The sequence below is a fragment of the Lagenorhynchus albirostris genome, chromosome 1 (assembly GCF_949774975.1).
Source record: "Lagenorhynchus albirostris chromosome 1, mLagAlb1.1, whole genome shotgun sequence".
Classification (NCBI taxonomy): Eukaryota; Metazoa; Chordata; class Mammalia; order Artiodactyla; family Delphinidae; genus Lagenorhynchus; species Lagenorhynchus albirostris.
Window position 1 is genome coordinate 189,358,318 of NC_083095.1, and position 27,866 is coordinate 189,386,183.

Genomic DNA, 27,866 nt, shown 5'->3' on the forward strand with positions numbered 1-27,866 from the left:
TAATTTCATTTATTGTGGTGTACATCGTTGTCTGTTTGCTCTTTAGTTCCTCTAGGTCCTTGTTAAATGTTTCTTGTATTTTCTCCATTCTGTTTCCAAGATTTTGGATCATCTTTACTATCATCACTCTGAGTTCTTTTCCAGGTAGACTGCCTATTTCCTCTTCATTTGTTCGGTGTCGTGGGTTTTTACCTTCTTCATCTGCTGCGTATTTCTCTGTCTTCTCATTGCCTAAGTTACTGTGTTTGCGGTCTCCTTTTCACAGGCTGCAGGTTCTGTTTTTGGTGTCTGCTCCAAGTGGCTAAGGTTGGTTCAGTGGGTTGTGTAGGCTTCCTGGTGGAGGAGACTGGTGCCTGTGTTCTGGTGGGTGAGGCTGGATCTTGTATTTCTGGTCGACAGGACCATCCGTGTCCAGTGGTGTGTTTTGGGGTGTCTGTGACCTTATTATGATTTTAGGCAGCCTCTTTGCTAATGGGTGGGGTTGTGTTCCTGTCTTGCTAGTTGTTTGGCATGGCCTGTCCAGCACTGGATCTTGCCGGTCGCTGAGTTTAGCTGGGTCTCAGCATTGAGACGGAGATCTCTGGGAGAGCTCTCACCCAGAGATATTACATGGGGCCAGGAGGTCTCTAGTGGACCAGTGTCCTGAACTCGGGTCTCCCACCTCAGAGACTCAGGCCTGACACCCGGCTGGAGCACCAAGACCCTGTCAGCCACACGGCCAGGTATGTGGGGAGAGTCTTGCCTATTGGGAAGTCTGTGGTCTTCTGCCAGCGTTCTGTAGGAGTTGTTCCATATGTAGATGCATGTCTGATGCATTTGTGGGGAGGAAGGTGATCTCCTCGTCTTACTCCTCCGCCATCTTGAAGGTCCTCCCTGTTCTTTATTCTTAATGATGCTTCAAGGAACAACTTTCTCTGGACTTAGTATCAGGAAGGGTTGTGCTTTTTCCAGCAACTGATTCTTTTTACTTACAGTCACTCTGGGTCTTGGTTACTAATTGTAGTTTTCTTACTTCCGAAACCTTAGGGTCTAATTTGTGGTCACTTCTAGCATGTGCAAAGGATTTTATATATTCCTTTTGTTCTCATGTTTACTTCATGCCTGTCTTACTTTCTTAACTTTATTTTCCTTAAATGTTTTTAAAATTTTTGCTGTATTAAAGGTGTACAAGCCTCATAGTGAATAATTTTAAGAATAAGAGACAGACATAAATACATAATGAATGGAGAGCAGAGCACAGTGGAAGTTTTGGTTCTATGATGCGGCCTAAATTTGCCTTATCTTTTAAAGCAGCAGCATACTGTTAGCTTATACAAAGCTCTTCACCATCGAAACTCCTAAAGTTTTTCTGTAGGTACTACAGATACTAGCTCCCTACTTGATTGAGGTTGATTTTTGAATATCAACGTAGGATTCTGTGATTATTAACTTCTTGTTTCTAGACTTATATTTTAATGTTTGTTTGGTGTGATCTGTGCCTCCCAACTGCGTATCATCTTTAGATCTGGTAAGTCCTCTTATACGACTGCAATAGGACCATATGACATTCACTTTGTAAGTGAATCTTACTTTAGGAAGGGATGCTTCTGAACTCATTCTACGAGGCCAGCATCAGCCTGATACCAAAACCAGACAAAGACACTTTATAAAAATTTACAAACAAACTCATAGAAAAAGAGATCAGCTCTGTGATTACCAGAGGCGGGGGGGGGGGGAATTGGATGAAGGTGGTCAAAAAAGGTACAAACTTCCAGTTGTAAGAAGTCATAAGATAAGTAAGTACTAGGAATGCCATGTATAACTAACATGATAAGTATAATCAATACTGCCGCATGTTGTATATGGAAGTTGAGAGTAAATCCCAAGAGGTCTCACCACAAGGAAAGTATTTTTTTCTATAATTTTGCGTCTGTGTGAGATGGATGTTCACTAAACTTACTGTGATAATCAGTCATTTCATGACGTATGTACGTCAGATCACACTGTACACCTTAAACTTATACAGTGCTATATGTCAATTATATCTCAATAAGGCCGGAAGAGAAAAGGACAGTGGTGTAAGAGGAGAAAAGGTCCATTTAATATATATATTAATATACGTTAGTATTAATATATATGTATAAAATTGATGCAAACTGTTCAATGGCACAGGAGCTGAGAAGCTGAGAAACAGGATCCTGTTCCAGGCTCTAAAAGACAATCTTTACTTTCCAGACACATTATAATGTGTAAAAATTTTAAACTGTATTTGTATGAATCTTGGTTTAAGTGGTAACTTTAACATTATTTAGCCCTCAACAACCGATTCAGCACAACGTCTATAAATGCAGTTCCAAAATAAAACACAGATACCACCAAGCAGCCCTCATAAAGCCACCCAGCTCTACTCTTTTGCAGGACATTTGTGAAATCTTCACAATAAGCACGTGCAGACACATAATTGCCCACTCATGAGCTAACCGCTGTTTTTCATTAAGTCTTAAGTAATATATCAGAATTAATCAGGAGACGAACAGAGTTCATAATGCAAATGTGGGATACTTTCTAGGTTTTGATAGCTAACAGACATAACATTTTTACCATATAGTAATGTTCATTTTGTACGTAAAGCTGCAGACAGTGACTAGTGTAGGAGGGAAGGGTGAGAGGAGGGCAGAGCACATTTCCCTCCTCTAAGTCCCCCTTCACGCCTCAGTCCGCGCCCTGCTGTGCTGCCCTCTCCCGCTGACTCCACAGCACCCACTGCCACCTCCTGCCTCGAGTTCCATTTCTACTTCTCTCATGTAGAGAAGCGTGTCTTCATCTCCTCCTTTCCTTGTGCACACGGTACCCCTATACCCTTTATCATTCCCTTGTTAACTGTGCAGAGGAGGCAATGAAATAACATTCACCAGAAAGCTGAAGTGTTTTCAGGTTGTATGTCTGGTTAACGCATGCTATATTCTGATGAGGAGATTTGGAGTATGTCCTATTGACTTGCTATACTTTAGTCAAAGATTAAGATTCCAGTAAAATACCATTTACAAGCAGAAGATTTCTCCAGATTAGTCTTTATCCTAAAAGAAAAGCAGCGTTTCTAATCATGTGTGTAGATCGCATGTGATATTAATTTATTACCGTAATTCCTATGATATTCACCATAGACAAAGAAAACAAATATTTACCACTGTGGATTCTTAAGTGCTCTTTTAGATGGTGTTTGTATTTGAAAGCTTTTCCACATTCAGTGCACTTGAATTTACGATTACCCCCAGACTGCGTCACATGTCTCTGTAAGAAAGAATTGGTGTTTTATTTATAAAGCAAAAAGGCTTTAGAGATAAAGAACATCCAATCTACTAAAAGTAAGGTTTTGGTGATTCTCAAATTTTAACAGTCACAAAAATCTAACACTTGGAATATTACCAAAAAGGAGGTTGATCATGGCAACAGAATTTGGACATAAAGGGAAATCTCCACTTCCTAAAGGATCAGAAGTATGAAGCAGCACAGCATTAGCACAAACACTACGCACTTCGCTAGGAACTAGAGGCCGCGTCGCCTGCAGTCTGATTACAGATAACAGAACTGCAGTCGAGAACATCCGTCATCTGTCTCTAGCACAGTTACTACACAGAAGAAAAGGCTGGGCTTTTCTTAGCCTGTCTCTAGTAAGTTTGGTATTTCCAAAATGTACCTTAATCTGATGATTTAAAAAGTACTTCCATGTTTTTCAGCCCAATATGGGTGGTTGTACTAGCTTTCTGCCTGGCTTACCAAATCCCCACTTCTGTATACTTCGAATCTATCCTGTACCCTCTATTACTCTTACAGAAGCACCGCTGGAATTGAATTATTCAACCAATTCTGCTCACAGATTTCTGGAGGATTCCTCTCCACCCCTGAACCCAGATTCTACTACTACAGACGCCAGGTTCATAGCCCCTGAGTTTCCAGGCTTCTTCGCCAGTCCCCTCTCAGGAGCCTATGTCCCAGTCGTCCAGTGGGTCCCAACCTTCTGCACATGTACTGCTCTTCACCTCCTTGCTCTGATTTATACTATGCCTTACTTCCTGGCTCTGCTTCCCCTGAATTCTGACAGTTAAGATTCTACCCATCTGTCAAAGGCTCAAGTTCTGCTTGCTGCGTGCTCTCCCTCACTGGAATCTCCCTTCTTCTGTCCTTCGTACAGGCAGGACAGAGAATGAGCACGTACCATGCTCTACTTCACCCAAACCCCTGGCTTTGAAACCGAACATACGGTGACAACTCCCAAATGTCTCTCGCTCGACGTCTCCCATCCCCTCAATGCCAGGCCCTCACAGCCAGCCGCTCCCTCGATGGTCCCCACTGGGAAGCAACAGGCCGCTGTCAACAGGCCTGCGGTGACACCTGCATTTCTCTCCTGGAAGTCGGCCCTCCCCTCGTGTGTCTCTCACCTCTGTGAATAACCCCCTCATTGATCTGATCATCACTTAAGCCCTGAACTTCGGAGGAATCCCTGATCCCTCTCTTTCCCTTAGACCCTTGTTCAATCCCTCAGCAAGCCACCCTGCACCCACGGTCCCTAACGATGTTGCGTCTGCCGCACCGACCACCTCTGGCCTAGACCACAGCCTCTAAGTGGGCTCCCTGCTTCCTTCTTGTCTCTCTCAGTCTACTTTCCACCCAGGAGCCCGAGCTGCCTTAGAATTTAAAGACAAAATGCAGTATCTTTCAGTGGCTTCCCTATCACACTTATTCTCAGAAAGGTCTCCCTACCCTGTAAAAAAAGAAAAACTTTCTATCCTCTTACTCTTGCCTTATTTTTTCATCATTCTACCTGCTTTTATAGCTTACATTTCGGTCACCTACTAATACACGCCTTCTACTGGCAGGGACTTGGCTCATCTTTTTCACTATTGTGCCTTTAACACCTACAACAGGCCTCATACAGAATCGAAACTCAGACACTTTTCAAAGGCCAGCAAGGCAGATGGTCTGCCCTTTGGTCCTAACCTAAATTGTTCCCAGTTCTGTTTCTCACATTATTACATTTATCACAGCTCCTTTCTGACGTTGGTCTGACTACATACTTCACATATAAAACCGACTACCTTTGCAAAACCCATCAGACAAATCCTCACAGAAAGTGGCCTTCACCCTCATCAGAGATCTTACAATTTTATAGCAGCATCTCCTGCTTTCCCCACCAGTTCCATCTGTCCTCTGAAGGTCCCCTCCTTTGACAAGGGCCCTCAGGGTAGAGGATGTGGGGCAGCAGAGGCAGGACGGGGCTGCTCCCCAAACATCACCTGGCAGGCCCTTTCCCCAGGGCTTGTCTATAGCACGGTCATGTCGGGACACCAGGCTGGCAAGAGCATGCGTCTGTATTGTCCCTGACAAGACTCGTGCGGGGCAGATGCGAACAGATGGGCTTTGTCTTCCATGTGTCAGTTTTCTCCCCTCCTGGCGCTCGCTCCACCCCAAGTGCCCTGCGTGGACTGAACCACTGACCCACCTAAGGAGAAGCTTGGTTCTTGCTCCCTGCCTGCCACCTTCCCACACCCCTTATCTTAGTTCGTGAGTGTTGTCCCCAGAGTCCTGAGAAGACAGGCTGACCCTTCTCATCATTCTGTTGCAGTTTTCTGGTTTGGGGTAACTTGTCCTCTAGGGGATCTGTGACTTAAGTGCACACAGAGCAGACTCTCATGCACTCAGGTGGACAGATGTTCACATCCTTGGATATAAGAAACTGGACATAGCCTCAACATACCCTGTGCAGCTGAATATTTACTTGACTTTTAAATCTAGAATTAAGTAGCTAAATTTCATTACTTGCAGTTGATAGTTATCAGGATCTTATAAAAGGACAACTGGCAAAAGCTTCTTTAACTTTAACCTGTACTTAAGTACAGAGCCAACAATTTAAATATAACTTACACTTACAGGATAGTCTTGGTCTATGCTTCTAGAAATTGAGGCAAAGTGAAACAAGTAGAATAAACCATATGAAAATTGAATCTTCAGATTAAAAATGGTTTAGAGTCTAAACTTTAGATTTTTAGAGGCATGCAGTTTATGTAATCAGTTATTTTCTCTACACTGAACATTCCAGTAGTATGTATTCTGAAATCCTAAACGTAAGAGAAATATTTGTTATGGTATAAGCAAAACAATTAAATTGAGATGAAAGGGACCTACCTGAAAAAGAAAACTTAGTTACCTCTAACATAGTGTTCATATGTGCTTTTAAAATCAGAAATGACCAGATAATCCAAATGAATAATCACTTTCCTTTTCATAAGGCTGTAGACCAGACACATCCCTAAATTTTTCAGTATATTAAAACCCTCGCCTTCTGTGGAGGGGTGAGTTCTCAGTGTGGAAATTTCGTGAATGCAGTCATTCCACTTACTTGATCTCTTCCTGATTTGTGGGAGGTCATGTGACGTTCGAGCTGGGTTCTGTACGCAAAGGTGTAACTGCACAGGGAGCAACTGAAGTTGTCTTCGTTCTTTTCATGGCGATATTTAATGTGTTCTTTCAGAGAGGTAAAGCGTTTATATCCTCTGTCACAATATGGGCAGGTGAGTAACTGGGAAAATGCATCTGGTGTTCCTGTAAAAGAAGGATCATATATTTTAAAGTTAAAACGTTAAAAAAATATTGCCAGGACAGACTGTCAAGATGGCGGAACAGTAAGACGCGGAGATCACCTTCCTCCCCACAGATACACCAGAAATACATCTACACGTGGAACAGCTCCTGCAGAACACCTGCTGAATGCTGGCAGAAGACCTCAGACCTCCCAAAAGGCAAGAAACCCCCCCATGTACCTGGGTAGGGCAAAAGAAAAAAGGAAAAACAGAGACAAAAGAATAGGGACGGGATCTGCACCAGGGGGAGGGAGCTGTGAAGGAGGTAAGGTTTCCACACACTAGGAAGCCCCTTCGCGGGCGGAGACTGCGGGGGGCGGAGGGGGGAGCTTCAAAGCCGCGGGGGAGAGCGCAGCCACAGGGGTGCGGAGGGCAAAGCGGGGAGATTCCTGCACAGAGGGTCGGTGCCGACCGGCACTCACCAGCCCGAGAGGCTCGTCTGCTCGCCCGCCGGGGCGGGCGGGGCTGGGAGCTGAGGCTCGGGCTTCGGCCGGATCGCAGGGAGAGGACTGGGGTTGGCGGCGTGAACACAGCCTGCAGGGGGTTAGTGCGCCACGGCTGGCCGGGAGGGATTCGGGGAAAAGTCTGGACCAGCCAAAGAGGTAAGAGACCATTGTTTCCTGGTGCGCGAGGAGAGGGGATTAAGAGCGCTGCTTAAAGAAGCTCCAGAGACGGGACCAAGCCGCGGCTAAAAGCGCGGACCCCAGCGACGGGCATGAGATGCTAAGGCTGCTGCCGCCCGCCACCAAGAAGCCTGTGTGCGAGCACAGGTCACTCTCCACACCTCTCTTCCGGGAAGCCTGTGCAGCCCGCCACCGCCAGGGTCCCAGGATCCAGGGACAACTCCCCCGGGAGAACGCACGGCGCGCCTCAGGCTGGTGCAACGTCACACTGGCCTCTGCCGCCGCAGGCCCGCCCCGCACTCTGTGCCCCTCCCTTCCCCTGGCCTGAGTGAGCCAGAGCCCCCGAATCAGCGGCTCCTTTAACCCCGTCCTGTCTGAGCGAAGAACAGACGCCCTCCAGCGACCTACACGCAGAGGCGGGGCCAAATCCAAAGCTGAGCCCCTGCGAGCTGTGCGAACAAGGAAGAGAAAGGGAAATCTCTCCCAGCAGCCTCAGGAGCAGCAGATTAAATGTCCACCATCAACATGATGTACCTGCATCTGTGAAATACCTGATTAGACAACATATCATCCCAAATTGAGAAGGTGGACTTTGGGAGCAACTGTAGACTTGGGTTTGGTTTTATGTTTATCTTAGTTTAGTGTTTAGAGCTTGTTATCACTGGGTTTTTTTTTTTTTTTGCGGTACGCAGGCCTCTCACTGTTGTGGCCACTCCGGACGCGCAGGCTCAGCAGCCATGGCTCACGGGCCCAGCCGCTCCGCGGCATGTGGGATCTTCCCAGACCAGGACATGAACCCAAGTCCCCTGCATCAGCAGGCAGACTCTCAACCTCTGCGCCACCAGGGAAGCCCACTGGTAGATTTTTTATTGATTTGGTTGCTCTCTTCCTTTTAGATATATATATATTTTTCTTTTTCTCTTTTTGTGAGTGTGTATGTGTTTGCTTCTTTGTGTGATTTTGTCTGTACAGCTTTGCTTTACCATTTGTCCTACGGTTCTCTCTGTCTAGTATAGTTTTGAGCACTTGTTATAATTGGGGGATTTGTTTTATGGTTTGGTTGCTCTATTCTTTCTTTCCCCTGTTTTTAAATTACTTTTTAATTCATTTTTAATAATTAAAACCTTTTTATTTTAATAACTTTCTTTTCTTTTTTCTTTTTGTTCCTCCCTTTTCTTCTGAGCTGTGTGGCTGACAGGGTCTTGGTGCTCCAGCCTGGTGTCAGGCCTGTGCCTCTGGGGTGGGAGAGCTGAGTTCAGGACACTGGTCCACCAGAGACCTCCTGGCTTCACATAATATCAGTCAGTGAAAGCTCTCCCAGAGATCTCCATCTCAACGCTAAGACTCAGCTCCACTCAATGACCAGCAATCTCTAGTGCTCGACAGGCCATGCTAAACAACTAGCAAGACAGGAACAACCCAACCCATTAGCAGAGAGGCTGCCTAAAATCGTAAGTAGAGAGGCTGCCTAAAATCATAAGTCCACAGACACCCCAAAACACACCACTGGACGTGGTCCTCCTGCCCAGCAGAAAGACAAGATCCAGCCTCATCCACCAGAACGCAGGCACTAGTCCCCTCCACCAGGAAGCCTACACAACCCCGCTGAATCAACCTTACCCACTGCGGGCAGACACCAAAAACAACGGGAACTATGAACATGCAGCCTGCGAAAAGGAGACCCCCCAAAACAGCAAGTTAAGCAAAGTGAGAAGACAGAGAAACACACAGCAGATGAAAGAGCAAGGTAAAAACCCACCAGACCAAACAAATGAAGAGGAAATAGGCAGTCGACCTGAAAAAGAATTCAGAGTAATGATAGTAAAGATGATCCAAAATCTTGGAAATAGAATGGAGAAAATACAAGAAACGTTTAACAAGGACCTAGAAGAACTAAAGAGCAAACAGACAATGAAAAACAGATAAGTGACCTGGAAGATAAAATAGTGGAAATAACTACCAAATAGTGGAAATAACTACCACAGAGCAGAAAAAAGAATGCAATGAATTGAGGACAGAAGAAGAAGAAGAAGAGAAAAAGAAAGGGATGTCCAAGAAAACACTTGAAGAGATTATAGCTGAAAACTTCCCTAATGTAGGAAATAATCAAGTCCAGGAAGCGCAGAGTCCCATACAGAAACATGTCAAGACACACATTAATTAAACTAGAAAAAATTAAATACAAAGAAAATATATTAAAAGCAGCAAGGGAAAAGCAACAAATAACATACAAGGGAATCCCCATAAGGTTAACAGCTGATCTTTCAGCAGAAACTCTGCAAGCCAGAAGGGAGTGGCAGGACATATTTAAAGTGATGAAAGGGAAAAACCTACAACCAAGAGTACTCTACCCAGCAAGGGTCTCATTCAGATTCGATAAGAGAAATTAAAACCTCTACAGACAAGCAAGAGCTAAGAGAATTCACCACCAAACTAGCTTTACAACAAATGCTAAAGGAACTTCTCTAGGCAGGAAACACAAGAGAAGGAAAAGACCTACAATAACAAACCCAAAACAATTACGAAAATGGTAATAGGAACATACATATCTATAACTAGCTTCAATGTAAATGGATTAAATGCTCCAACCAAAAGACATAGACTGGCTGAATGGATACAAAAACAAGACCCATATATATGCTGTCTACAAGAGACCCACTTCAGACCTAGGCACACATACAGACTGAAAGTGAGGGGATGGAAAATGATACTCCATGCAAATGGAAATCAAAAGAAAGCTGGAGTAGCAATTCTCATATCAAATAGACACAAGAGACAAAGAAGAACACTACATAATGATCAAGGGATCAATCCAAGAAGAAGATAATAACAATCGTAAATATTTATGCACCTAACATAGGAGCACCTCAATACATTAAGGCAAATGCTAACAACCATAAAGGGGAAATCAACAGTAACACAATCATAGTAGGGGATTTTAACACCCCACTTTCACCAATGGACAGATCATCCAAAATGAAAATAAATAAGGAAACACAAGCTTTAAATGATACATTAAACAAGATGGACTTAATTGATATTTATAGGACATTCCATCCAAAAACAACAGAATACACTTTCTTCTCAAGTGCTCGTGGAACATTCTCCAGGATAGATCATACCTTGGGTCACAAATCAAGCCTTGGTAAATTTAAGAAAACTGAAATTATATCGAGTATCTTTTCTGACCACAATGCTATGAGATTAGATATGCATTACAGGAAAAAAAAAAACCCATGGAGGCTAAACAATACACTACTAAATAACTAAGAGATCACTAAAGAAATCAAAGAGGAAATCCAAAAATACCTAGAAACAATGACAGTGAAAACACAAGGACCCAAACACAACGACCCAAAACCTATGGGATGCAGCAAAAAGCAGTTCTAAGAGGGAAGTTTATAGCATTACAATCCTACCTCAAGAAACAAGAAACATCTCAAATAAACAACCTAACCTTACACCTAAAGCAATTAGAGAAAGAAGAACAAAAAAATCCAAAAGTTAGCGGAAGGAAAGAACTCATAAACATCAGATCAGGTATAAATGAAAAAGAGATGAAGGAAACAGTAGCAAAGATCAGTAAAATTAAAAGCTGGTTCTTTGAGAAGATAAGCAAAATTGATACACCATTAGCCAGACTCATCAAGAAAAAAAAGGGAGAAGACTCAAATCAATAGAATTAGAAATGAAAAAGGAGACAAGTGACACTGCTGAAATACAAAGGATCATGAGAGATTACTACAAGCAACTATATGCCAATAAAATGGACAACCTGGAAGAAATGGACAAATTCTTAGAAATGCGCAACCTGCCAAGACTGAATCAGGAAGAAATAGAAAATATAAACAGACCAATCACAAGCACTGAAATTGAGACTGTGATTAAAAATCTTCCAACAAACAAAAGCCCAGGACCAGATGACTTTACAGGCGAATTCTCTCAAACATTTAGAGAAGAGCTAACACCTAACCTTGTTAAACTCTTCCAAGGGAGGAACATTCCCAAAACTCATTCTGCAAGGCCACCCTCACCCTGATACCAAAACCAGACAAAGATGTCACAAAGAAAGAAAACTACAGGCCAACACCACTGATGAACACAGGTGCAAAAATCCTCGACAAAATACTAGCAAACAGAATCCACAGCACATTAAAAGGATCATACACCATGATCAGTTGGGGTTTTTCCTAGGAATGCAAGGATTCTTCAGTATACGCAAATCAGTCAATGTGATACATCCTATTAACAAACTGAAAGAGAAAAAGCTTTCGACAAAATTCAACACCCAACACCCATTTCCCTCTAGAAAGTAGGCATAGAGGGAACTTACCTCAACATAATGAAGGCCATATATGACAAACCCAAAGCCAACATCATTCTCAATGGTGAAAAACTGAAAGCATTTCCTCTAAGATCAGGAACAAGACAAGGGTGTCCACTCTCACCACTATTATTCAATATAGTTTTGTAAGTTTTAGCCACAGCAATCAGAGAAGAAAAAGAAATAAAAGGAATCCAAATCGGAAAAGAAGTAAAGCTGTCACTGTTTGCAGATGACATAATACTATACATAGAGAATCCTAATCCTAAAGATGCTCCCAGAAAACTACGAGAGCTAATCAGTGAATTTGGTAAAGCAGCAGGATACAAAATTAATGCACAGAAGTCTCTTGCATTCCTCCCATTTACCATTGCAACAAAAAGAATAAAACACCTAGGAATAAACTTACCTAAGGAGACAAAAAACCTGTATGCAGAAAACTATAAGACACTGATGAAAGAAATTAAAGATGATACAAACAGATGGAGGGATATACCATGTTCTTGGATTGGAAGAATCAACACTGTGAAAATGACTGTACTACCCAAAGCAATCTACAGATTCGACACCATCCCTATCAAACTACCAATGGCATTTTTCACAGAACTAGAACAAAAAATTTCACAATTTGTATGGAAACACAAAAGACCCCGAATAGCCAAAGCAGTCTTGAGAAAGAAAAATGGAGCTGGAGGAATCAGGCTCCTGGACTCCAGACTATACTACAAAGCTACAGTAATCAAGACAGTATGGTACTGGCACAAAACCAGAAATATAGATCAATGGAAAGAAAGAGCAGAGATAAACCCATGCACATATGGTCCCCTTAATTTTCATAAAAGAAACCAAGAATACAATGGAGAAAAGACAGCCTCTTCAATAAAGTGGTGCTGGGAAAACTGGACAGCTACATGTGAAAGAATGAAATTAGAACACTTCCTAACACCATACACAAAAATAAACTCAAAATGGATTAAAGAATGTAAGGCCAGACACTATAAAACTCTTAGAGGAAAACATAGGCAGAACACTCTATGACATAAATCACAGCAAGATCCTTTTTGACACACCTCCTGGAGAAGTGGAAATTAAAACAAAAATAAATGGGACCTAATGAAACTTAAAACTTGCACAGCAAAGGAAACCATAAGATGAAAAGACAACCCTCAGAATGGGAGAAAATATTTATAAATGAAGCAACTGACAAAGGATTAATCTCCAACATTTACAAGCAGCTCATGCAGCTCAATTTCGAAAAAACAAACAGCCCAATCCAAAAATGGGCAGAAGACCTAAATAGACATTTCTCCAAAGAAGATACACAGATTGCCAACAAACACGTGAAAGGATGCTCAACATCACTAATTACTAGAGAAATGCAAATCAAAACTACAATGAGGTATCACCTCACACCAGTCAGAACGGCCATCATCAAAAAATCTACCAATAATAAATGCTGGAGAGGGTGTGGAGAAAAGGGACCCCTCTTGTACTGTTGGTGGGAATGTATATACAGCCACTGTGGAGAACAGTATGGAGGTTCCTTAAAAAACTAAAAATAGAACTACCATATGACCCAGCAATCCCACTACTGGGCATATACCCTGAGAAAACCATAATTCAGAAAGAGTCATGTACTACCTACACTGTTCACTGCAGCACTATTTACAATAACCAGGACATGGAAGCACTAGTCTCAGTGTCCATCGACAGATGAATGGATAAAGAAGATGTGGCACATATATACACTGGAATATTACTCAGCCACAAAAAGAAATGAAATTGAGTTATTTGTAGTGAGGTGGATGGACCTATAGTCTGTCAAACAGAGTGAAGTGAGTCAGAAAGAGAAAAACAAGTCCAAGTACAGGAATAAAGATGCAGACATAGAGAAGGGACTTGAGGACACAGGGAGGGGGAAGGGTAAGCTGGGTGGGACAACATGAGAGAGTGGCATCAACATATATATACTACCAAATTAAGGTAGATAGCTAGTGGGAAGCAGCCGCATAGCACAGGGAGATCAGCTCGGTGCTTTGTGTCCACCTCGAGGGGTGGGATAGGGAGGGTGGGAGGGAGACGCAAGAGGGAGGAGATATGGGAACGTACGTATATGTATAACTGGTTCACTTTGTTATACAGCAGAAAGTAACACACCGCGGTAAAGCAATCATACTCCAATAAAGATGTTATAAAAAAATTACCAAAGCTACCACCAAGGTCCTCTGGTATGTACCAGACATTATTATGCTTTGTATTTGATCCTCAAAACAACACACTGATCTCCCCCTCTATTTTATAAAGAGAGAACGTGAGGCCCAGAAAAGGCTAAATAACTTCCAAATCACACAGCCAGTAAATGATGAAGTCAGAAGTCAAACGCGTGCTGTGACTTTTTCACTAAAACATATTTCTTCTCTTCGTTTTCATGGTTAATTAGAGAAAAACGACACTCTAGTTATAGTCCTTGGAGAGTAAGCAGCACACTAAGACTCCCTTGCAGGTAGGTGTGGCCCTGTGCCCGAGTTCAGACCAAAAAAGTGGGGGCCAGACCAGGCCTGGCCCACTGAGACGCCCCCTGCACGGCTCTTCATGTTCTTTTTCCTCCCGAAACACACCAGCACATCTTCTGTATAGTTTTAGCTGGATGACTATTACGATAGCTTTCAGAAAATAAGGGCATTATGGATGAATTGTAGTTTGTGGAGTGAACTAGATATTTTTTATATATGGAACCATCTAAGCCTGCCAATCCTAAAAATGTAATACTTCTTTGGCCAATTAATATTTAACTAAGAGTAGATTTCCATATTTGATGTATTTCTTCAAAGAAATAAGTTCCTAAGTGACAGCTTATTGTAAATATCATCTTACCTTCATTGTGGATTTCTTACAGAAAAAGACCACCAAAGAAAATTTCGGAACATTCTTCAAATGCTTCATAAACATGTGGCCCCATTACTGAAATTCAAGTCTATGTAAATTAAATGTCTTGCTTAAGGGCAGGCCTGCAAATACTAAGCTGAGCACCTGACACTACACAGCTAAATACGCCGAAATATGTATCAAATATACAAATAAAAGCAAACAACCAAGACCCCCATGGTTTATGCTGTTTGTTTGTTAGCAGTTCGCAAGTCACCTGGAACCAGAGTGTTTTCTCCTAGTGATGACTCTGGCATGACCCCCCCTTCTTTGGGGACTAGAGTAGCCACATGAGGACATTTTGGGGGGAAATCAAGTTATATTTTGTCTAGTATCAATTTCCTATTTGTACAGACAAGTGGGAAATCAACATTTGGGACACTCTCCTTGCCAGACTGTCTGTCTATCCTACTGGTCTCAGCGGCTAACGTCAGAGTCCACCGTTACAGGTGTTTGGTCATCAGTACCACAGTCACAGTGTGATTCCATGATTCAAGCTCCTTGTACTCCTGGGTCATAAGCGGTCTGCTTGCATTACGTTCTATTTTCTTCTTTACCTTCATTAATCCTTCCAATCAGTAAACAAAATATCCATAAAATGACAAGTTTATCACATTCAAATAGCAAGTTCTTTTCATAAATCAGTATCTATTGAATGTTCATACTCATAAACCAGCACTGGAATATTATTTTTTAAAAACTCACTTTTTAGCAATGAACAATTGTCATGTAAGGAAAAAAATGTTTCTTTTTAGAATTCCTATAATAAACTTACGGTAGCAATTCAATACTACTAAAAAAATCCAACCTATATCTGACCATTTTTTGAACAATAATTTCTTTATGTATCTGTGACCATGCATATACTTATTTAAAAAACATTTTAAATTTCTGTATCTTAAACTTCCATTTAGTAGGCAGACTGATATAAAACCTGTGAAAAATTTCCTGATTTGTTCCCCACTGAACCAGAATTTGTGATAAATCCATCTGTTGAAGTTTCCCTGTTTACAACTTATGACATGCAGACGGTATGTTTAATCTGTTAAAACACTAAAAACCTAAGTGCTTCTGAAGATAATCACTTTTTCTATGTAAACAGATGTTGCTGGTGTGACAGAAAATCTACTGTGAAATACTGTATTAGCAGTTAAATTAGATTATATACCTAAAAGTAATGAATTCCTGAATTAAAAACATATTGAATAATAATTAGACAAAACAAAAAATGTTTTACTAATTCAGAACAGTTAAGGCCTCAATTTTTATGGGATTTTACTGCATTGATTTGTAACAATGGACTTTATGAAGTTTAACCTTATTTGATCTATGCAATGGAACCTTTCTTTAGTTTTCATTATTTTCTTTCACTGATACTTTCTGAAATCCTCTTTGTTACACAGTTATACACATCTGCATTTAAAATGTTGTATTTCCCTTTCATATCTATGGTAAGCTACTGCTTCTTCAGGTGAAATGTTATCACATTTTCTTTAAGAGAAAAAAAAAAAACAACCAAAAAACAAAAGTAGAAAACGAAGGCCCGACAGGATTATAATGCCAATAACTACGGACTCTGCAAATATGCGAACAGATCAACAGAACGCATATCATTAAGCTGAAATGCAGTGTCCCCGGGGGTAATTACTTGTAGTTCTCAGAAACATGTCCTTTCGCCACACTGCAGGAAACAATTCCTAGAGTACCCTACTTCCTTTTCCTTTGTCACCAAATTAGTTACAGAAATCCTATCTATTCTGGAGTGAAACTTCTCTTTCTGCTCTTTTGCATAGCTGATTCCTGATTTAAGGAAGGTACAGTTGACTCTTCACAATGGAATGTTTTGTTTTCTGTACCATCCTTCTCGATTTCCTTCAAACATTTAAAAGTTGATTGATACAACACCATTTACACTAGCACCAAAAATACTTAGGCATAAATCTAACAAATTATGTATAAGATTTATTTGAGGAAAACTACAAAAGTCTGGTGAATAAAATCAAAGAACTAAATAAATGGAGAGATATTCCATGTTCATGGATACTCAACACTGACTCAATATTGTCAAGATGTCAGTTCTCCCCAACTAGGTCTACAGAGTCAATGTAATCCCAATCAAGTCATTTTATGGATAACGACAGGCATTCTAAGTTTATACAGAGAGGCAAGAGACCCAGAAGAGGCAACATAACATTGAAGGTGAAGAGTAACGTCGGGAGACCAACACTATCTGACTTCAAGGCTTACTATGTAGCTGTAATAATCAAGAAAGTGTGGTGTTGGTGAGAGAACAGACAAATGGGTCAGTGGAACAGAACAGACAGCCCAAAAAGCAAAGGTAACTGGACATCCACATACCAAAAAAAAATGTAAACACAGACCTTACACCCTTTACAAAACTCAAAATGGATCACAGACAACAACAGAAGAAAACCTATGTGACCTTGGGTATGGTAATGCCAGTTTAGATACCAAAGGCATGAGCCATGAAAGAGATACTTGATATCCTGGACTTCACTAAATGAACAAGTTCTGTTCCATGAAAGACAATAACGAGAACTAGAAGAGAATTAGAAGATAAGCCATGGACTGGGAAAACTATTTTCAAACGACACATCTGAAAAAGGACTAGTATCCAAAATATACAAAGAATTCTTAAAACTCACTGCTAAGAAATCAAATAATTTAATTAAAAAATGGGCCAAATCATAGCCCCCTTCCTCCTCCAACTTCATGACGGAGAATCAGGAAATCAACACTGGAACTACTGAGTTCAAGAATACATACTTGAGATTAAAGTAAACCTGGAGGACAAGATGGTGGAGTAGAAGGACCTGAGCTCACCTCCTCTCACAAAGACAGAAAAGTCACAACTAACTGCTAAACAACCATCAACAAAGAAGGGCTGGAACCTACCAAAAAAGATAATTCTACTTCCAAAGACAAAGCCACAACGAAATGGTAGAAGGGGCACATTCGCAATACAATCAGATCCCATACTAATTATTTTCTAGTTTGACCCACAAACTAGAAAATAACTATATCACAGAGGTTCTCTCACAGGAGTGAGAGTTCTGAGCCCCACGTCAGGCTCCCCAGTCTGGAGGTCTTGCATTGGTAGGAGAAGCCCCCACAGCATTTGGCTTTTAAGGCCAGTGAGGCTTGACTGCAGGAACTCCACAGGACTGGGGAAATGGAAGCACCACTCTTGGAGGGCACAAATAAGGTCTCATGTGAGCTGGGACATGGGAAAGAGTAGTGACTTCATAGGACCCTGGGCAAGACCTACCTGCTGGTCTTGGAGGGGTCTGCTGGGGAGGTGAGGGATGGCTGTGGCTCACTGTGGGTAAAAGGACACTGGTGGCAGAGGTACCGGGGGGTACTCATTGGCATGAGCTGTCCTGGAGGCCGCCATTTTGACACCAAGACCTGGCCCCACCCAACAGCCCTTAGGTTCCAGTGCTCGCACGCCTCAGGCCAAACAACCCGCAGGGTGGGAACACAGCCCCACCCATCAGCAGACAGGCTGCCTAAAGTCATCCTGAGCCACAGCCACCTCTAATCACACTCCTCGACACGGCCCTGCCACCAGAGGGGCAAGACCCAGCAGGCACCAGTCCCTCCCACCAGGAAGCCTGCACAAGCCCCATGACCATTCCTCACTCACCAGGGGGCAGACACCAGAACCAAGAGGAACTACAATCCTGCAGTCTGTGGGACCTCAAACACAGAAAGTGAGACAAAATGAGATGGCAGAGGAATATGTTTCAGATGAAGGAACAATATAAAACCCCAAAAGAATAATTACATGAAGTGACAATCTACCTGAAAACAAATTCACAGTAATGATAGTAAAGATGATCCAAGATCTCAGAAAAAGAATGGAGGCACAGACCAAGAAGATACAAGAAATGTTTAACAAAGAGCTAGAAGATTTAAAAAACAAACAGAGTTGAACAATACAATAAATGAAATGACAAATACGCCAGAAAGAGTCAATAGCAGAATAAATGATGCAGAAGGATGGATAAGTGAGCTGAAGACAGAATGGTGGAAATCGCTGCTGCAGAACAGAATAAAGAAAAAAGAATGAAAAGAAATGACAGCCTAAGAGACCTCTGGGACAACACTAAACACACCAACATTTGCATTATAGGGGTCCTAGAAGGAGAAGAGAGAGACAAAGGGCCTGAGAAAGTATTTGAAGAGATAATAGTTGAAAACTTCCTTAACATGGGAAAGGAAACAGTCACCTAAGTCCAGGAAGTGCAGAGAGTCCCATAAGGGATAAACCCAAGGAGCAATCTGCAGAGACATGTTAATCAACTTGACAAAAATGAAAGATAAAGATAAAATATCAAAAGCAACAAGGGAAAAGCAACAAATAACATACAAGGGAATACCCATAAGGTTATCAGCTGGTATTTCAGCAGAAACTCCGCAGGCCAGAATGGAGTGGCAGGATATATTTAAGTGGTGGAAGGGAAAAACCTACAACCAAGAATACTCAGCAAGGCTCTTGTTCAGAGTCGATGGAGAAATCAAAAGCTTTACAGACAAGCAAAAGCTAACAGAATACGGCACCACCAAACCAGCTTTACAACAAAGGCTAAAGAAACTGTTCTAGGCAGAAAAGAAAAGCCCATGAGAGAAAACAAGAAAATTATGAATGGGAAAGCTGACTGGTCAAGGCAAATATACAGTAAAGGTAGGAAATCATCCACTCACAAACATGCTATCAAAACCAGCAGTCATGAGAAGAGGAGAGTACAATGCAGGATATTTGGAAATGCATTTGAAATTAAGAGACCAGCAACTTAAAACAATCTTGTATATACATATATAGACTGCTGTATCAAAACCTCATGGTAACCGCAAACCAAGAATCTACTTATAGATAGACCCAAAACCTATGGGGTGCAGCAAAAGCAGTTCTAAAGAGGGAAGTTTATAGCAATACAGTCTTATCTCAGGAAACAAGAAAAATCCCCAATAAACAACCTAGCCTTACACCTAAAGCAACTAGAGAAATAAGAACAAAAAAACCCCAAAGTTAGCAGGAGGAAAGAAATCATAAAGATCAGAGCAGAAATAAATGAAATAGAGATGAAGAAAACATCAGAAAAGATCAATGAAACTAAAAGCTGGCTCTTTGAAAAGATAAACAAAATAGATAAACCTTTAGACAGACTCATCGAGAAAAAAAGGGAGAGGGCTCAAATCAAAATTAGAAATGAAAAAGGAGAAGTTACAATGGACACACCACAGAAATACAGAGGATCTTAAGAGACTACTACAAGCAACTATATGCCAATATAATGGACAACCTAGAAGAAATGGACAAATTCTTAGAAAGGTACAATCTCCCAAAAATGAACAAGGAAGAAATTGAAAATATGAACAATAATCACAAGCACTGAAACTAAAACTGTGATTAAAAAATTCCCAATAAACAAAAGTCCAGGACCAGATAGCTTCACAGGGGAATTCTATCAAACATTTAGAGAAGAGTTAACACCTATCCTTCTGAAACTGTTTCAAAAAATTGCAGACGAAGGAACACTCCAAAATTCATTCTATGAGGTCAACATCACCGTGATACCAAAACCAGACAAAGATACCACAAGAAAAGAAAATTACAGGCCAATCTCATAGATGAACATAGATGCAAAAATCCTCAACAAAAAAAATACTGGCAAACAGAATCCAACAATACATTAAAAGGATCACGCACCATGATCAACTGGGATTTATCCCAGGGATGCAAGGAGTTTTCAGTACCCACAATTATTCAGTGTGATACACCACATTAACAAATTGAAGGGAAAAAACCATATGATCATCTCAATAGAAAAATCTTTTGGCAAAATTTCAACACCCATTTAAGATAAAAACTCTCCAGAAAGTGGGCAAAGAGGGAATATACCTCAACATAATAAAGGCCATATATGACAAACCCACAGCTAACATTATACTCAGTGGTGAAAAGCAGAAAGCATTTCTTCTAAGATCAGGAACAAGACAAGGATGTCTACTCTCACCACTTCTATTCAACCTAGTTTTGGAAGTCTTAGCCATAGCAATCAGAAAAGGAAAAAAATAGCAGGAATCCAAGTTGGAAAGGAAGAAGTAAAACTGTCACTGTTTGCAGATGACATGATACTATACATAAAAAATCCTAAAGATGCCACCAGAAAACTACTGGAGCTCGTCAATGGATTCAGTAAAGTTGCAGGACACAAAATTAATGCAGAGAAATCTGTTGCATTCCTATACACTAACAACGAAAGATCAGAGAGAGAAATTAAGGAAACAATACCATTTATCAGTGCATGACAAAAGAATAAAATACCTAGGAATAAACCTACCTAAGGAGGCAAAAGACCCGTATGCAGAAAACTGTAAGATGCTGATGAAAGAAATCGAAGATGACACAAACAGATGGAAAGATATACCATATTCTTGGATTGGAAGAATCAATATTGTCAAAATGACTATACTATACCCAAGGCAATCTACAGATTCAATGCAATCCCGATCAAATAACTAATGGCATTTTCTGCAGATCTAGAACAAAAACCTTAAAATCTGTATGGAAACACAAAAGACCCTGAATAGCCAAAGGAATCTTGGGAAAGAAAAACGGAGCTGCTGGAGGAAGCAGGCTGACTGATACTATAAAGCTACAGTCATCAAAACAGTATGGTACTGGCACAAAGACAGAAATACAGATAAATGGAACAGGATAGAAAGCCCAGAGATAAACCCACACCCCTATGGTCAATCTATGACAAAGGAGGCAAGAATATACAATGGAGAAAAGACAGTCTCTTTAATAAATGGTGCTGGGAAAAGTGGAGAGCTAGGTGTAGAAGCATGAAATTAGAACATTCTCTAACAGCATACACAAAAATAAACTCGGAATTCATTAAAGACCTAAATGTAAGTCTGGATACTATAAATCTCTTAGAGGAAAACATAGGCAGAACATTGTTTGACATAAATTGCAGTAATACCTTTTTGGATCCACCTCCTAGAGTAACGAAAATAAAAACAAAAATAAACAAATGGGACCTAATTAAACTTAAAAGCTTTTGCACAGCAAAGGAAACCATAAAAAAAACGAAGACAACCCACAGAATGGGAGAAAGTATTTGCAAATGAAGCGAACGACAAGGGTTTAATCTCCAAAACATACAAACATCTCATGCAGCTCAATATCGAAAAAACAAACAACCCAATCAAAAAAATGGGCAGTAGATCTAAATATACATTTCTCCAAATATATATTTACATTTGGAGAAGTGTGTATTTCTCCAAATATACAAATGTATGTTTATCTATTTTGTTTATCTTTCAAAGAAGATATACAGATGACCAAAAAGCACATGAAAAGATGCTCCACATCACTAATTATTAGAGAAATGAGAATCAAAACTACAGTGAGGTATCACCGTTCAGAATGGCCATCATCAAAAAATCTACAAACAATAAATGCTGGAGAGGATGTGGAGAAAAGGGAACCCTCTTGCACTGTTGGTGGGATGTAAACTGATACAGCCACTATGGAGAACAGTATGGAGGTTCCTTAAAAAACTAAAAATAGAGCTACCATATGATTCAGCAATCCATCTCCTGGGCATATATCCAGAGAAAATCATACTTCAAAAAGGTACATGCACCCCAATGTTCACTGCAGCACTATTTACAAGAGCCAGGACATGGAAGCAACCTAAGTGTCCATCGACAGAGGAATGGATAAAGAAGATGTGGTGTGTATATATAGGTATATATACACAATGGAATATTACTCAGCCATAAAAAAGAATGCAATTATGCCATTTGCGGCAACATGGATGGATCTAGAGATTATCATACTAAGTAAGTTAGACAGAGAAAGATAAATATCAAAGGATATCATTTATATGTGGAATCTAAAAAATAGTACAAATGAACTTATTTACAAAACAGACTCACAGACTTTGAAAACAAACTTACGGTTACCAAAAGGGAAAGGCGGGGGCGGGATAAATGAGGAGATTGGGATTCACATGTGCACACTACTATATATAAAACAGACAACCAACAAGGATCTACTGCATGGCACAGCGGACTCTACTCAATACTCTGCAATGACCTATATGGGAAAAGAATCTGAAAAAGAATAGATATGTATATGTATAACTAAATAACTTTGCTGTACACCTGAAGCTAACACAACATTGTGAATCAACTAACTCCAATATAAAGTTAAAGAATTAAAAAAATGGGCCAAGGACTTTGTCACCTCATCAAAGAAGATATACAGATGACAAATAAGTGTGAAAAGATGCTGCACATAATATTTCATTAGGGAAATACAAACTAAAACAGCAAGATACCACTACACACTATTAGAATGGCCAAAATCGGGAACACTGAGAACGTGAAATATTGGCCATGATGTGGAGCAACAGGAACTCTCATCACTGCTGGTGGAATGAAAAGTGGTGCAGCCACTCGGGATGATAGTTTGGCCGTTTCTTCTAGAACTAAGCATACTCTTATCATATAATCCAGCAATCGTGCACCTTGGTATTTACCCAAAGGAGCTGAAAACTTATTTCCAGACCAAAATCTGTGCACGAATGTTTACAGCAGCTTCATTCATCATTGCCAAAACTTGGAAGCAACCAAGGTGTCCTTCAGTAGGTGAATGGATAAATAAAATGCAGTACATCCAGACTATGGAATATCATTCAACGTTTAGAAGAAATGAGTTATCAATCCATGAAAAGACACAGAGGAAAGTTAAATGCATAACTAAGTGAAAGAAGCCAATTTGAAAAGGCTATATAACTATATACTGTATGACTCCAACTATAAGACATCCTGGATAAGGCAAAACTATGGAGGCATAAAAACATCAGTGGTTGCCAGGGCAAGGAGGAGGGCAGGATGAATAGGCAGAGCACAGAGGACTTCTCGGGCAGTGAACATACTCTGTGTGATACTATAATGATGGATACTTGCCATTGTACATTTGTCCAAACCCATAGAACGTACAACACCAAGAGTGAACCCTAATGCAAATTAAGGTCTTTGAGTGATTATGATGTGTCAATGTAGGTTCATCCTTGGTTAAAAAAAAAGTACCGCTCTGGTGAGTGATGTTGATAATGGGGGATGGGCAGGGGGAATATGGGAAATCTCTGCACCTCTGTACAATTTTGTTCTAAATATAAAACTGCCCTAAAAAGTCTTTTAAAAAGTTGATTATTGGGCTATTAAGCTAAATCTATCCATTAAACTGGGAACCCTGGAAAAACCAAACCAGATTTAGGATCTTAATACTTCAAATATCCTCAAACATTCCAAGCATCTTCCTAGTTCTTGGTACAGATACTGTGTAAAATTTCTTACAGGAATATTTTCATCTGTTTCTAGTGCATGGAAGGCAGAATGACAGCATATTTCTTTTCAGGAGAGTATGAACGCATTATTATTGTATTTCACCACTCTTTATATACTGGCTGTTCATATCAGAGAGGACCAAAGTAGATACAGGAAAACCATCTGTCTCCAAATTAGTATGTTTTGAACCAGACAGCCATGCTTTTCTTGCCAGAACAGTGGAGAATAATCAAAGGGCACTAAGGGTCATCCTAGTTCCCATTTCTACTACTTGCTACCATGTAAGTGAATGGAAATCGATGTCCAGGCACTGCCCTAAGCATTGCACATGTGGTGGCATCACACTATATACACGAGAGGCCACTGACACAATGCTATACTGTTACCATGGACAGTGTTCCACTCATTAAAGAGATCACCCTCTACAGCCACCTGCAATAAATTTTGGTTTTCAAAAATATTCCCTCTAGTAGAGTGGGTTCCCACATAGAGTAATGGAAGCAATAATCCTCTGGAGATGAGAACAAAGTGGCCGTGATGCTTGTTACCGTTTTCATCGTGCCCGCTGGCCTCCGGCGTGCCCTGCCTCTGGTCCTCCTCGGGCGCCTCGGGGTAGATGACTGCAGTGTCCTGTTGCTGCAGGAACTCTTCAACGTTAGGATCATGGTTTTGTTCATTTTCTGCATCTGAGTCGCATTCATCATCTTTTACTAAAAGAAACGCATACTCTATAAAAACCAACTTCACCACCAAGTTGTTACATAGTTTTCCTAAATAAGAAATTGTTTATCTTGGGAGAATAAATGACTGTTCTTGAATTTGCAGGAAATATTTACAGAACACTAAAAATTTACTCGTTCTGTTCTCATCTATTAAGAAGTCCGTTTTCATAAGTTTAAGATGTTATAAAAGTCTTGACATTGTCACGATATCCCTTGAAAGCTTTAGGGTTGTACTTCTATTCCATTTTACTGATGAACAAGACACAGAGAAGGCTGGCTGAATCCTTAGTTTCTGAATCAATGATAAAGGAAAACAGGAAAAGAGAAAAATGTAGTTCTCAAACCTCAGTCCTTCCTAGCAACCTACTGTTCATATTTAGTTGGAGTTGTGCTTGAAATCTGAACCATTCTCTGAATAACAAACTGCTCTGAAGTTCAGTTCAGTTATGTGATTTCTCAGAAAATAGCTTTAGTAGTTCCCTACAGTTGGAAAGACTTCTAATAAGAGTCAAAGAGTATCAAATTGATAAAATTGCTTCCTATCTACCCTGGTATTCAGATACAGGCAGGGCTATTCTTTCTGTGTTTCTTCCTCAGTAAATGTTAATTGTGGGGTGGAGAGGCATTTTCCCTGAGTCAGAAGGTTCCGAGCATTAACAGCACGTCTTCACTTGGAGAAGGCAGCCCAGAGCGTTGCTGTGTTTGCAGAGCGGGACTGGTATCCTGGGGTTCCCGTCCTTTTCCTCCCGGAGGAGGGTCTGCTCCACACTGCTGCTAACTGTCCTGGGTCAGGGTGGCCCCCGGGTGTCTCGTGGCTGACCTCTTCACACACTTCAGACTGAACTCAGTTCTAAATTTATAAAGTAGCAGACTGAACTGGTGCTTAAAATGGTGGGACTTCCCTTGTGGTGCAGGGGTTAAGAACCCGCCTGCCAATGCAGGGGACACGGGTTCGAGCCCTGGTCCGGGAAGATCCCACATGCCGCGGAGCAACTAAGCCCGTGCGCCACAACTACAGAGCCTGCGCTCTAGAGCCCGCAAGCCACAACTACTGAGCCCGCACACCTGGAGCCCATGCTCCACAACAAGAGAAGCCACCGCAGTGAGAAGCCCACGCACCGCAACGAAGAGTAGCCCCCGCTCACCTCAACTAGAGAAAGCCCGTGTGCAGCAACAAAGACACAGCACAGCCAAAAAAATTAATGAAGAAAAATTAAAATGGTAATGTAAGGGCATCCTTTTGTTCGACAGTTACCAAAGCAGTCTTGCACAGGAGCAGTAGCCCAGCTCCTCAGGGTGGCTGCTATTAACAGACTTAGAGCCGATGACATAGTAATCATGATGACTAGTCATTTTTTCCTCCTCTTAAATGCAGCCAAGAGCTATCAATTATTTAGTATCTGCTGTACACAGCTGGCCCCTGAACAACATGGGTTTGAGCTGAGTGGGTCTACTTATACTCGGCTTATTTCAGTAGTAAATACTATGGTACTACATGACTGTGGTTGGTTGAATCCGTGGATGTGGAACTGTGGACACAGAGGAACCTCGTGTTGCAAGGGCTGGCTGTAAATTACCCACAGATTTTCCACCGCGGGGAGGGTCAGGTGACTCTAAGGCCTGTGTTGTTCAATGGTTAACCGTACTGAGAACTGTAGTTTTTAGTTGACGCCTCTGAGCCACCAAACCAGGGTTACTGGATCCGGTGGTGTGTGCGGGGGGTGGGGTGGGGGAGGCTCTTTTAAAGGGAAGCCAGTACTGTTGGTTTAAATGGAATCTACTTCCAGGTCCTCAGCTTCCATGCATGGTCCTTCCTAGAATCCTGAAGGTTCTTCCTTCTACCCCTGCTTTTCACAGTCCTTTGCTCTAACTTCAAAGAGGCAGATCCCTCCCCCTCCATCCCTTACGTTAATACAGTGCATTGCCTCGGAGTGTAAAAAGCCTCCAGGTTGCCGAAGGAAAACGATTCAAAATACCGATTGGGGAAAACCTTCTTTGTTGATCAATCAGGGCAACATAAGAGCGCTCTAGGCGTCCAGCCTTTCCTGTTTACATGGATTTCTATCAGGGATAAAGTGTGGCAATTGAAATGGGGATTATTTTGGCCCCAGTTACAAAGCTCTGAACTCAGCTATATAATATATCCTGAGGGAGTGAGAGTAATTTTCCTTTAATGATCTCACCTGTTTCATTCCCTATTATTAAAACATTCACTGCTATTCAGGAGGCTGGTGGGAGCAAAGCAAAGAGTATTCTCGAAAACCCTTCCTAGGATCTGTCATTAGCTAGAACAATAAGCACTTCTGAATAACTAAAGCAGTGCAAGTCTGTGTTATTAGGTCTTTTCAATGCAACTTCAAATTTTCAAGTTAAACTAGATTAAACTCATGAATGAAATTTATATTTTATGTAATTTCCTATACAGAAATATAGATTTGACAAGTAACTTAAAAATATTTTTATCAGATTATATTAAAAATATTTATTTCAGTTAAATAGTCTCCACTTTTAAAATGTTTATATTTTCTATAACCTAGTAACTATATATATGCTAGATGATGGTATGATGAGGTTTTAAATAGTATATGTTTTTCAGAATTATATACATAATCTGTATTTTATACACAAACCTTGCATCTTCAATAAGTTGTAAGTTTATCTACACACTGGTTGTAAAGGTACGCATTTGGAGACCAAGATTTTTATAAAGCATAACGATTAGATTAGATCTAAATAATCTTAATCTCATTATTGAATACTCTATTTTAAAGATGTATTTATTTATACTTTATATATTCCTCATTATTTGTAACATATATTTTTCATAGAAAATATTTTATAAAATCCCTCAAAATGTGTATCGATACATTTATTTTAATTAGAAAAATGAAGACGCCCTTTTTTTTTCTGAGAGAAAGTCTGATTTGGCTGATTGGTCTAACAGTGATAACTGGTTTTACTAGTAAGGTTATTAGGTACAAATTTTCCAGAAATTGAGTGAACTAAGTCTATAGCTCTAAGGTATTGATCAAAATATAGTTAATTCACATGTTAAAAGGATTTTTATTTAAAAAAATGTACTGACAGAAGGTACTAAAATTAGCAATATTTCAGTATCTCCAACCATTTCTGAATATATTAAACAAGGTGCCTCAAAGTGAGGGGAAAAAAGTAACAAAAGCCAAAACAGATATCATTAGTCCTTTGATAAGTAAGTATTGGTAAAGCCTTTTGGCATATGTCCCAGGAAATGAGGGAGTGA

The 27,866-nt window shown here is 40.7% G+C and overlaps 1 protein-coding gene and 1 long non-coding RNA gene across 2 annotated transcripts in view; one reads left to right on the forward strand and one right to left on the reverse strand.

The window, feature by feature from the left end:
* Positions 1–27,866, reverse strand: part of ZEB1 (zinc finger E-box binding homeobox 1) — a 191,014-nt gene that overhangs the window by 13,902 nt on the left and 149,246 nt on the right. The window contains exons 4-6 of the mRNA XM_060162798.1: positions 24,431–24,592; positions 6,377–6,579; positions 3,165–3,270 (exon numbers count right to left, since the gene is read on the reverse strand). Of these exons, the coding sequence (XP_060018781.1) occupies positions 3,165–3,270; positions 6,377–6,579; positions 24,431–24,592 (471 nt within the window). The remainder of the gene's footprint in view (positions 1–3,164; positions 3,271–6,376; positions 6,580–24,430; positions 24,593–27,866) is intronic.
* On the forward strand, positions 14,005–14,661 carry LOC132504406 (uncharacterized). The gene is made up of 2 exons (XR_009534873.1): positions 14,005–14,067; positions 14,461–14,661. It is a non-coding gene; the product is annotated as an uncharacterized LOC132504406 (long non-coding RNA).